The sequence below is a fragment of the Pygoscelis adeliae genome, unplaced genomic scaffold (genome assembly GCF_000699105.1).
Source record: "Pygoscelis adeliae isolate BGI_AS28 unplaced genomic scaffold, ASM69910v1 Scaffold356, whole genome shotgun sequence".
Classification (NCBI taxonomy): domain Eukaryota; kingdom Metazoa; phylum Chordata; class Aves; order Sphenisciformes; family Spheniscidae; genus Pygoscelis; species Pygoscelis adeliae.
Window position 1 is genome coordinate 1,482,943 of NW_008824949.1, and position 13,647 is coordinate 1,496,589.

Here is a 13,647-nt window from a genome sequence, read left to right on the forward strand (position 1 = left end):
GGTCTCTTCTCCCAGGTAACTGGCGATAGGACGAGAGGAAATGGCCTCAAGTTGTGCCAGGGGAGGTTTAGATTGGACGTGAGGAAAAATTTCTTTACTGAAAGAGTGGTTAAACATTGGAACAGGCTGCCCAGGGAAGTGGTCGAGTCACCATCCCTGGAAGTATTTAAAAGACGGATAGATGAGGCACTTAGGGACATGGTTTAGTGGGCATGGTGGTGTTGGGTTGACGGTTGGACTCGATGATCTTGGAGGTCTTTTCCAACCTTAATGATTCTATGATTCTATACATAACTAACATTCTTTTTGGTACCTTTAAAAAGATTTAAATCTTTAAGTTTCTTTTAAGGCATTTTCTCGAGCCCTAAGTTAATATATTCAGCCTGTTCTGCAACCTATCCCATTTTTAAAGCCCTGTTCAAAATGTGGACACCAGAAGTAGATCCAGCATTTCAGTACTAGCCTCATCAGTGCCACACTCAGAAGTAAAATCCCCTCTTCCTACCATCATTCCTGTTTATATTCATAAAGACTGAATTAGCTCTTTGTGCCACAGCATCACAGTAGAAGATCAATCTGAATTATTTATTCACTGACTCCTAAATTTTTTCCAGAGTTGCTGCTTTCCATAATGCAGTCCACTCTGGCCTGCATTTCCATTTTTTTAAACAAATAACTTTGGCTACTTTAAAAGGTACTTTGCTCATTTAATGGGCCCAGATTACCAAGTAGTAGGAACAGCTCTCTGTCCCTGCCTTGCCATACTTTTACTATTTCAATACTTTCTGAATACTGATGTGCAAGTTGCACATCAGTAATGATTTTACAATTTCTTCCATATCACTGCAAAAAGTATTCAATATTGCCCAGATACGTCCCAAATCTCACAGAACACTTAAAAATATCACCTTCCTGCCCAGTGATTATTCCCAGAGAACCACCATTCCCAGATTGAGATTTTCAGCAGCCACTGAAGTCTTCCAAGCACTTTCTTGGAACTCGGCTATAAACCATCAGAGCTTAATAGATATTAATAACATCTTGTTTGGTTATAAGGGGTTTGGGACTGCATCCCTTGTCTCTTCTGATTTGAATACAAAGGACTTTTTCCTCTAAAAGAAATACAAATACATTTTTTGAATGTTGCTACTTTGCCAACGTGGTTACTCACGATTTTACATCCTCATATTTTATTCTTAGTCTGCTGCAACACCATTCTCTTACCCATATCCTTGTCAGCTTACTTATCAGACAACTCTCTGATGTCCTTAGCATCTTTTATCAATCTCCTCTGCTTCATAACTTCTCATTCACTGTTTCCATAGCAATCCTGCACATTTTTTATTTATTGTGATATTTTTTCCCTCTGCCTTCAATTGCCATTAGTTCCCATTGGATATCACATATTTGATTCAAACTTAACTGATTTTCCCATTGTAAAATGTTAATAAATTCTTCTTAAATATGTTTTTATTTGCTTGAAAAAGCCTAAACAACAATTCCTTATTTTGGGGTCTAATGTAACTGACTGAGGTCAGATTTTTTAGTGTGTACTAGACCATTAATTTCACAGAAGTACTGAAACCAAGTGTTAGAATAAGGAATGTTATTTTGAGATTGCATTTAAACCAATGAAAAGGAACGTACTGTGATTGTTAAACATCCATGAGAATGTTTTTCACTCATCACATTAACCAGTTTTTTATCCCCCTCTTTCAAACAATATTTTTGTGCTTTCAAATCAAATACTCTAGGCTTTTGTCACAGGTCAAACACTCGACATTTTTTTACAGTGTGTTCTACAAGGCCCAGCTCAGCAGCAGAACTACATTCACATTAGTACCGGTGTCACTAGTGGACAGAGCCATGATTTATTAGGCAAAGGGGAACAGCAAGGACTAACTGGCCATATGAGGACACTTAAGTGTGTGAGAGGAATGCATAAACAATGGAGAACACATACAAAGGCAGCTTGCTCCTCTGGCATGTCCCAAGGCACAAGATAAATGTTGTTACTAACAGATCTGAGATACAAGAAATGCAGTACAAATTACACATGTGAATTCGTTCTTCCTCAAAATAGCATCCTGGCCAGAAATACTCCTATATGAAATAAAGTAAATTCTCTATAGTTTGAGAAGATATAATTTAGTAAATTAGAAGGTGAGAAAATGTCTTCATGTTAATTTCCTCACAGTAAATTGATTAAATCTTTGATTACAACCTTTTTCATCACCACCACCACATTGGAGACAAAATGCAGACTTCAACATGCTTGAAATATCAGAAATGTCTTTATCTTTTGCAATATGCCCATAAAGGTGTATGCTTATAGCAGAAATTACGACATTCTAAAAGAATTCAGTATGTATTCAGTATGTACATTTCTGTAAGGACAATAAGATATTTTTTAAAGTCTTAGGGAGGGCCAATAGACATTTGCATGCATCAGGCACCCATGCTTCAAAAAAGCTGGCTTGGTATCCTCAGTAACAGCTGCAGATACAGTGCTAATAATATTGTAAAATAAGGCTTTACATATCAAAACAGCAACTTTTTTTTTAACTGCCCTTGATCTCTTATCGTACCATATTTAGTAACAGCCACCACTGTAATCCTCCAATGTGACCTATATATAGAATTAGAAGATGTTCTTAAGAGCTGTACTTCGGACAAGTAAAAAAATAAAGGGGAAAAAAACCTCACCAAAACCGCCCTAGCCTGGAACACATGGGGTCCACAGAAAACTACCCTCCTAAATGTCAGCTGTAACTCAGTGATTGGTTAGATTGTGTCCACCAGAATATAGAGGTAACGTTGACTAAAATTGTCACACACTCAGTGCAGAGCCTGCGAAGTATGTGCATGACTGCTGGTAGTTCCGTAAGTTTCACTGAGGCAAGAAATCAATATGCCTAGTGCTTGCAAGTTGGTGCCCATAGTAAAGTATACATTGAGATTAGAGTTCAAAACAATAATCTGAATCTTTTTTCACTATGTGGAAATGCAAATCCATTTGTTTTGTTGAACTGGTCTGCCCTCTATTACACCCAAACACTACTTTGGAAGAATTTCGGCCTGGGAACTCTCTGCAGTTTAGATTAAGAAAAAGTAAGATTGCTTCTGTCATTTCTACCAGTCAGGAAGGAGCCTCATTACCCAAATAAGCTTGTAATATGTTGTTATGCCAGTTGTATTTTATTACCATTGATTTATCCATAAAGCTAATGCAATTATGGCCATTTAAATATTATCCTTCAACTATTTACTTATCTTCTGGAGAGAAAGCAAGGCATATCTGAATACTGATCAGTTGATGTTGAGGTTAGGTAGTGAGTTAAACAGAGAAGATGTGGTTCTTTTTACTGCTTATGGTTTTTCCACATAAATAAATCAGAGCAGCCTTGCAGTATATTCTATGGAAAGTGAGATACACAGTAATCCCAGAGGCAATCAGAATTTAATGGATTCATACGATTTGAGATTCCATTGGAGCTTTCCGTATGTACTCAGGGATCAAATCTTTTTTACACCATAAAACACAGTTCTTTGTAGAACGGGGACGGTCCAAAACTGTTTGCAATAATGGTAAAATGCTATCACAAACCTGGCACATAGGCAGATGTTCTGTGAAATTAGGCATGTAAAAATACAAAAGGTAAGTTTTATTTTTATTTCAGACAAACCACAAAAGAGTAATATAATAGAAAGGTTTTATTAGTAAGACCATGTACTGCCATTTGGACACCTAAGTATGACAGCTATGGGTGCAATCAAGCTCTTCAAAGGCTTGTATCAGGAATATGGTATGGGAAGAAAAAGAAAACCTGTGTTCAGCATAAAGACCACAGAGATAGATAAAGTGTTAGCTGTGCATTTGATCCAAGTAATTTTAAAACATTAAAAGTTATCTTAAATAGGTTTATCCTTTGGTTTTGGATACAGGGAGGCTTTTTCCAGTTTTCCTAACATGGCTTTTTGCAGGCCTGAAGATTTATGAAACTCTGGATATTAAACTGGCCAAAACAGCCCTTTTGGAGCTCAGTAATTTTTGGAGAAAATGCATTGTTGATGAAAGAATGAAATACTTCTCTATAAAATTTTCTGAAATAGTGAAAAAGGAACAGCAGTTGTTTGAAGGATACACATAAATTTCAGAAGAAACAAATAACAGAAAGCACATCAAGCACATTGTTCTGTAATTTGGTCTAAAGATCATCAAAAACCTATGTAGCAGAAGTGTTGACGTATACATATACACATTCCATCTAAGGCCAACATCAGCTCTACATTTATAGACTAGGTTAACCACAGAAATAGTGGAATTTATTTGTACCACTGTACTTGGCACCTGGACATCAAAGTAAAGCTGTGTTCAGAAAGAAGCACTGCATGTTCAAAAACCTTTCTTTACATACAACCTTGTTTTTATTGGACATCAGTGAGTCAAAGGCAGATGGCTGATCTAATTTTAGTTAGGGACAGATACAACCCACCAGCGGCCAGGGTAATCAAGGGTAGCCAAGGCTATGAGCCCCAAGCGACAAACTTATTTTACCTCATATTCAGATTCCAGCGTCACAGTGTTCTGTTTTAATTTTTCTTTCAAAGATGGATCAACCTGCAAGACAAACAAGAATATAGCAAAAACGTTTGCTTTTAAGAATTTTTTTTTTTAAAGAAATCCCTCAAATAAACTAAATATTGGTACATGCAAACCCTCCTTTCCTCTAAATGAGTTTATATGCTGTTTGTTCAGATACCAGGATGATGAACACAGTAAAGAATAGGGCTGAAAAGAGACAGGTCAACAGCCAAACTTTTCAAATCAAAAAGGAAGCACATTTATAACTAGCCCTGCACTTGCATTACCTTACATACTTAAATCTGTAACTTTCTGAAACTGTCAAACCAAAAAAGCCTTAAACAAATGAAACAAGAAAGACCAAGAAAGACAAAATTGTGATCACATTACATATTTTTACTCCTGAATGTTGTGTTCAGTGCATAGGTATACAATATATTCTGGTTTTCAAAGTCTAAGCATGAGTCAAACTTCCAATTTTCTGGTGAACACACAGCTCTCTCCTAGTTTTGATTCTGTACTGACAATGCTGGTGATTCCTGCCACCTTTCAGAGAAGTTTGTTCAAAGAACAAATCTAAGAACAGAAATGTCAGTGAACCATAGCAGATGTGTTCCACGTTTTAACTTCTTCTGACTGCAGAAGAAGTTATGTTCATTCCTGCCTTTGCTAAGTAACATCTGTCTCCCACAGGCCTAAGAGTAGAAGCAAAGGGGAAAAAGATAATTAGCATTCTTCATGCTTAGAGAAAGCATTTTATGTTCTCCTCAAACAGACATCAGCCACATATGCAGTATTCAGACACAGTCTTTAGGCTAATCAATTAAAATATCAAATAAATCTACCATGAGAAAACATTCTCACTTTTAGACCTTAAATACCACCAGCGTTAAACAAACTAGATGTGTAAGGAGACTGGTAATGTGTTTAGTTCTACATCCACGGTGCAGTAGTCCCACTATGACTAGTTCAGTGAAGAAAAGTTGTTATTCTTAATTTACTACTTCTTGATCTGAAAAGGGTTCAGTTACCCTTGTCACAACCAACCTCAAATGCCTATAAGCAGTCTAGAAAAGAAAAAGGAGGGAACACAAGTTATAGAATTTGCCTGGTTGATGAGAAGATCCACCTTCGGATTCTGCCCCAACACAAGCTCCTGATCCTCAGAGAAACTTAAAATAAATACCTACTATCTGTATTGATGGGAATTGCTCTGAGGAATTTCCCTAGGCCATAATGTTCCCCTTCATTACAGACACTGCCTGCTAGTTAGTATGTGAGACCTCAATTCCTAAGGACGCTCAGATAGGCAAGTCTAAGACCATCTGTCCATGGCCAAAGGTTTGATTTCCCTATCTGATCAGAGATCTGGCCATAGAAATACATGCATTTGCAACCTCCAGATTCATTACACTTGGGAACTAAGCCAAAACATCTAAAATGGTTAAAGTTTGTACAGGATACAGCTCCCACCTTCTTTCTAATAAAAAAAACCAACTTGTAAAACAAGGTACTGTCTCTGCACTGGCCCTCTACATCAAATAAAAAATAAAATGCTACATCTCTGCCTTGGCATTCAAGGCCTCCATAGAACTGCCCCTCATTAAAGATGGATTGCCTCTCTCCTTCTGTGACCACGACCTCCAACAGCAGCCATGCTTCATTAGAACAACGAACCCATCCATCACATGTGCAGAAATGCGAACTCTTTGGGCAGCCAGACAGGCTTCGGAGCTTGCTTTCACAGAGGTAAGAGTGATCGTGGACCTCACTGTATTCAGAACTAAATGCAATCATTATTTGTTATGCTTGGTGTTCTCACAATACACATACGGACAAGGGGAAATAAATGCTCCAGCAAGTAAAGAAGCAAGAGAGTTTTATTTCCTCCTGCATTTTCCCTTCATTTAATAATAAGGCACCCAATATAACATGGTTGGAGCAGCATTTTTACTTAATTAACCACAGCCAGAATTTAACTTACAAAGACAGCTCAATATCCCCATTATCAAGTTTTATTTTAGCAATTTTTAGTGTGTTTGTTTAATGTGTGGTGTTTGCATGGCCACATTTGTGTAAGGTAAAGAGAAACAAGCAGTGAAGTTAGTGCCACTTCTCCTCCCTTCCAGGCCCTTCTGTCCCCAGACTTCCTCGTGTATTCATTCTCCTCTGCCTGCACAAAGGGAGAAGACTAGCTAAAACTGAGACACAGCATCCCAATACTCATAACTGTTTGATGCTGTAGCTTTAATATTGACAAAAATGCAGAAATGAAGGAGGCTGGTTTAAATTTCTCAGGAAAACGTTATCCTGTAAATGAGAAATGAAGAGAAACTGCTTCTTCTTCAGAAGCAGGAATTTTATTCAGCAAATTAACTTACCAATAGAAGAGTAGTTAAACCCTGTTTTGAGGGCAAACTATACACACATCTTGGCAAGCTCTTCATATTTAACATACAGGCGCATGAAAGTCTTAAGTCCACGCTGCAGATCTTGTTATTTTGCTCGAAGTTCCACCAAAAAAAAAAAGGGGGGGGGAGTATGTATTTCCTCTTATCTTTACCTTTTTTGTTCCCTACGTACTTACCCACGTAGAATAATTTCAACATACTTGACTCCACACAGAAATTGAGTCACCTGCATGTTCTAAAGCTTTGGTTGCAAACCCCTGCTTTTCAGTTGCCAAATGGAGACAGACAGGTTACAAATTGTTTTCAGAACCAATATGGCAGTTGAGAAAAAGTATATTATAAAGTTCTGTTTCCACAGTGTTTGTACCATGCTGCACTATCTTTGCAACATCACAAGAACAAAAAAAGGAAAACAGAACGGTGCTATTTTCATTCTGAAAAGGCAGATAAACATCAATATTAGCCACGATCACAGATCATAACCAGGGACACTTAATGTGGGCAGAGCCAGGAAAGTGCCCATGCCAAAGTCGTAGCCCCTTTATATTAGACATCTGCCACAAGATCCAAATACAAACACATACATTTTGCTTCCACAATGACTGCTATGCCAACACACATACTGCCAAATGAGCTACAAGTATTCAGCTATGTACTGGCAAATGAATCATCAGCTAAATTATGAATACAAATCTCTATTAGTAAATATGATGGGGGCAGCAGACAATGCCCAAATGCCATAACAGCCTGGCAGTGTCCTCTGCACCGTTATTTAGGAGGCAGGAAGGAACAGATTTAGGAGGCAGGAAGGAACAATATCCCCTTGCACTAGAGGACTCCTCCGTGTCAGGCAAAATCTCAGATGCTCCTTTAAGATCCATTTAAATTCAAGCTTTGTCTCTAAATAGGGAATTCAAAGATGTGTGGACTTATACTTACAGCATAACTTCATATTAAATTCTTACTGAAAAACTATCGAAATACTTGATGCAAGTATTCAGACAGTTTTCATGAGATGCTGTCTGCAAGGCTTCAAAACCAATACTGTAAACATCATTTTTCAAACCTTCAGTATTTTTTTTTCTGGGGTGTGGGTTCCAGCCCCCCCCCCCCCATGTAGCACTTGCGGCAAAAATGAATGAAACATTCTCAGAGTATTTTGCACTATAAAGGCTTATTTCATATTACATCAATTGGAAGTGCAAGGGCAGGTATATAGACAAATCTCAAAAAAGGTTTAAAAACAAAGTTTTCAAATTAGAATTTTGTCCCATTTCACATTCCGCTGTTCCTTCAGATTTACCCTTACTTAACTTCAAAAGGTTCCCAAAGATACAGACTTTAAAAAAAATTCTTAGCTTGCTAAAAGTAACAGGGGTTAAGCACAAAAGTATTCTTAGAAATCTTAGTAGGCAGCTATTTGAGGCTGTAAGTACCTAAAAACCATTTAAAATGTGGCTGCCACTTCTCATTTTAAGGCTGACATTTCAGTTTTTCAATTAGAATCTGGACAGAATTTCTAGGTGGCAAAAAAGGTGCACCTCGGGGTGCAGACAAGGGGCATCACTTCAGAGCAAAGCAGGAATACCTGGTGCTTGCAGTCCCTACCAAACCAGGGACTCCTGCAGTGCAATGTGATAAACTGTTGGCCTCTCTACACTTGTTTCAGTAAAGGGAAATTTTTGTTTGCGACACAAATATTTCTGGTACAGTTACAAACCTAAATGTGCTGCTACTAAAAAAATTCTCTAGGTAACAATTTTGCGCTGATCCTCAGTGACCACAGTTCATTTTGGTTCAGAAGCAAATAATACAGACAGAGAGCGACTGTGAAATTTGTGAATGTCACTAATTTTACCTCTAGGATATGGAAAGCTCTTCCACAAAGGAACCCAAAGAACACCATCACTATCCCCTTTTGATGTTCAGAGGGATGGAACACCTCTCCTATGAGGAAAGGCTGAGAGAGCTGGGGTTATTCAGTTTTAGTAGTAGGCTCTGGGGAGACCCAATTGTGGCATTTCATTACTTAAATGGGGCTTGTAAGAAAGATGGGGACAGACTTTTTAGTAGGGCCTGTTGCGACAGGACAAGGGGTAATGGTTTTAAACTAAAACAGGGTAGATTCAGACTAGATATAAGGACGAAATTTTTTACAATGAGGGTGGTGAAACACTGGAACAGGTTGCCCAGAGAGGTGGTAGATTCAAGGTCAGGCTTGACAGGGCTCTGAGCAACCTGATCTAGTTGAAGATGTCCCTGCCCATGGCAGGGGGGTTGGACTAGACAACCTTTAAAGGTCCCTTCCAACCCAAACTATTCTATGATTCTATGAAACACAGGAATACAAAGCAGATTAGCAGAGTCAATCCTGTTCAGCATTCAGAGAGGAGGAGCAAGTTGATTCACGTTCTAATTTTCAGGGTAGCATCCCTGTCGTCCACAATACACGTATGCCTGGATGTGTAATTTAAATAGTCCACTTTCACAAGCAGTCTCTCTCTCAGCTACAACCATTATTATTTATTCGTCCACTTACTATTTGTGGCCATGGGTTTTAGCGCAAACGAAGTCTCGAATATATTACATCTTCTAAAATTAAGGGTTCAACTACTACACAAGGAAACTGTCAGGAGACAACCACGTAATGAGAAGAGGACTGTGCTTTTAACAGTCTCCTCTCACATAAGTCAGTGCAGTAAGTTGTATACTTGTGTCCAGAGACTGGCATGTACTGACCAAATATTTGTATGCCAAAGTCTTACAAAACTTTCCCTCCAGCAAGCATTTCCAGAAGGCGGTAGATGTTTCTACCCTAAAACTAGTTAGTTATTTTTACTAAAATATGAGTATCCTTTCCCACCCTATCCTCCACAAAATAATATCCCACTGAGAAAGATTTCAGCTTTTACTTTGGAAATGGGGAAGGACGATGGCTTGAATATAATGAACAGGAATTAAGCTTTTTTTAATTTTTCATCTGCTCACGCCAGCATAAATAGGTGGGACACAATTCTCCCGCAGTATCCACAACACAGAGAGTCCACAAAATGACTGTTTATATGAAATTCTTCATTTTGTTCTCCCCACCCATTTTTTAAGCTTAGAATAAACCAGAACCACCAGTTTTGGCTCTCCAATTCTCTATCTTCTTTGAAAACATTTATCATATTCCTAACTCCTCTAAATGGAAAATCAGCAATCTTGCGTGGATCAGCCAACTTTAATCGTCCTTGAGAAGAAAAGACTCCCATAAATTGTTACAAAAGTCTGTATCATAAATATTGCAAATTGTGGCTTATGAGCAGAGTGAGAAGCTGTAGACAAAAGAGGATACACCCCAGAACTCAGGAAATGCAGTGTAAACTACAGCCAAGCTGAGTGCCATTTCACTTAAGGAATTAAAGGAACACAGCTTGTAAAGGTTGTAAAGTACAAGAAAGGTTGTATTTATGCCAAACTCTTTGGCATACAGTCTTCGGTAACAGAGAAGGGCAAGGCAAAACATTGCATTTCGTGCAACTTCATTCACAACATCCTTTAACTACATTATTTATAATATTTAATACATGAAAAACACTTAGGTAAGGCTACTGCATACGCTTGGATAGGAATACTTCTGAATACTGGGGAGGCAGCTGAGACTAGATACAAAACCTGGCTTTGTGTCCTTTGACACTTTCCTAAGATCTGCATAGAACACAGACAGTTAAACAAAAAAAATACTTCATGCAGCCTCTGATGGAAATCAATGCAGACATTTCCAAAGGAGCAATATAAAAACTTCTTACAGCAGCAGTTCCCAGAGTTACGGTACATGGTGCACCAGCGATCTCTCAAAATCCAAATCTTCTACTTGCTTCCAGATGGATCAAAAAAAGACCTACAATCCCAAACTCTGGACCATACATTTTCTCATGATAACGCCATGGCAAATGCAAGTTATTACATTAAGTTAAAGGCTAATATGACAACCAAACCATCCCATACTTCAGCAAGCACTTAAGCATACCTAGATTTCTCATATATAAGGTCATCAAAACTAACAAGGGTTCTACAGCTTTCAGTTCCAAGAATAATGTACTCAAGCATTTAATCAATGATTTGCATGCTTTCGCATCCAGCTTGATTTGCAGGTGCACATTTATTTATTTGATTTATAAAACATAAATTAATGCCTTAAACCTTGGCTCTGAGTATGCTAGCATAAATTTCGTTTCACAGTAAAATTCAGTGCAAAAACTGTTCCTTCTGGTATAAAATAAAATATTCCAACAGAGAAAAAACCCCACATCTCTGGAACTAACAGCAAGACCCTTGGTGTTTTTGAAAGGTCCCTGCAAGGAAAAGCAAATTTTGCTGCATGCATAAAGATGAACCAGCACAACGTATAGACCCAACCACACCTCTCACCTTAAAGTCAGAATGGCAGAGCTCTCCAATACAGGATCTGAAAGCTAGCATTCCTGGACTTTGCTACATCTTGGTTTCCCTGCAACCCAACAGTACAAAGGGAGGAACTTGCTAAGTATTCTGTGCAGTTTTTCCCAAATCTCCTTTTTACTTTCTTCCAAACACGAAACAAAAGTGTGAGACCTCCCAGGCTAATTGGATAGAACATGCTGAAGATCCATGGCGTAAACTATGCAAGAAAGGCAAGAGTGGTTCAGCCTGATTTACTATCAGAGAATTTAATGCATTTATTTATCATCACAGAAACGGGTGAAAAGTAAGGCAGTAACATGTTCTTTCCTGTGGGCCAAAATGTGGACCACTGGCCACAAAAAAAGATTCTTAGCCTGGAACAAGAGTTGCAGAATTTGCTGAGTCGGCTGTCACAAAACATTGACAGGGAAAACAGCAAAAGGAGTAAGGCGCCTATTTTAAAAACATGAAAAGACAATTTCTCAAGGTGCCTTTGTAAAGCCTCTTTAGTATGCTATACCTGTCCTGCTGCAGCCACTTAAACTTCATGAAGTACAGGACATAAACTAAACACCCTTAAGGTACAGTTCAGAAAAAGGAAACGTTACATAAAGCAGTACTTACAAAATTCCTCTTCTTCTCCTCAAAGTGTGGGTATAATTTATGAAAAATTAATGAAATTACTAAAAGATTTTAAGTTCTTAAATATCAGTTTCATCATCCCTCAACTTACATGCGAGCTCTTTGCTATGTTTTAACAAACCTCTCAAAATCCCTTAAAATGCATCTGCTGTTAATATATTTGACATTTACATTTTCAAACGTGTTTTCTGCATATTTCAGTTAATCCATCACCATGTTATTTAGTTTCTATTAGTACAGCATTAACCAATGTATGCAAATGGAAAGTCCAATTCTAATATGAAAAATGTCAAACTCCTGCATTCAAAATCATGGGATCTTTATTGGTAAAAGCAAAAGCCTTTACTCTGAATAAAAGTTGCACAAATACAAAAGGAACTTCAATAAGAGTTCTTGAATATTTACTAAAGAATGATTTGCTATCTCCAAATTATAGGGTTAATTGGTTCCATCTGCACCAACTTTCTGAGAGTAAGGGACATGCCAGTGAAAGCATACCTAAGGTATATGTAAGGACTCACATAGAGTGTGAGTTTGTGATGCCAGTATTTAGGGCAAAAAAACCCTTTTTGCTGCTAAACGGAAGATACTTAATAGCGGGAAATAATAAAGACGAAATACAACTTTTGGATGCAACTCCTGCAGAATCAACATTTTTTACCATATTTTTAAAAGATTGCTTCTGAATGGCTACGTGGCTACTACCCAAGTTAAAGCTGGAAAAATAGTGCACATACAGTTTAAGCTTTTCCTTATCATTCCCTTAGTCATATCCTAACTCTGGACAGAATCAACCTCCTTGTGGTAACTCCAAAAAACAGAAAGGTCACTTAAGTTTCTGTTAAAAGCAAGTAACTTCAAGAGAGAAATCGTGAACTGGCAGTTGAAGCCAGCATGCAAGCAGACTATGTTCCTCTTGTCTTATCTTTTCATTGCTGTCAGAATAGGATTGGAGAAGGTGTCCTCTTTAGTTCTGTGCTTCAGCAGATATACCTGTGTTCACGTGTTCACTGACTGTTCAGTTAGGCTCGTCCTGGTAAACTAGTCCTGGTAGCAGCTTACTTTAACAATATAGCAAAACCAAAGGCACCATACAATATCTAAACCACTATCTTTTGCTTGGTGTATCAGTTCAGAAACACAAAGGAATTCATTTAAAGGGAAAAGTCTATCTCATAGGAGACCAAACCTTAAAGCTTCAATAAAAGCACTGAAGCTTCAATAAAACAACAAAAACCACCACCCCTCAAAAAAACCCTCAAACCCCAAAAACCCCAACCGACCAACCTTCTTATGTAGGAACAGAGATAGTCTGATTCTTCAAATGTCATATAAACACATAATACATTTAAAAGAATGCACAAGCACACTTACAGATTAGGAATGCTTTCCTTAATCAAACTTAAACTTATATAAATGTATATGCATTTTTTTTCTTTTCTAAATGCGTAAGTTAATGCCTAAACTCTGTCTTGAGCCATGTGAAAATATACTTGCTACCCTCATACAAATAAGTCCTGCTTTCGCAAACCAACACCAAGAAAATATACATTTAAATTTTTGCTGACTCAAAATAAGTAACAA

General features: G+C 37.8%; 1 protein-coding gene across 1 annotated transcript in view; it reads right to left on the reverse strand.

The window, feature by feature from the left end:
• LOC103918294 (cytochrome c oxidase assembly protein COX16 homolog, mitochondrial) overlaps positions 1–13,647 on the reverse strand; it is a 49,892-nt gene that overhangs the window by 11,073 nt on the left and 25,172 nt on the right. The window contains exon 3 of the mRNA XM_009325590.1: positions 4,559–4,621. Within this exon, the coding sequence (XP_009323865.1) occupies positions 4,559–4,621 (63 nt within the window). The remainder of the gene's footprint in view (positions 1–4,558; positions 4,622–13,647) is intronic.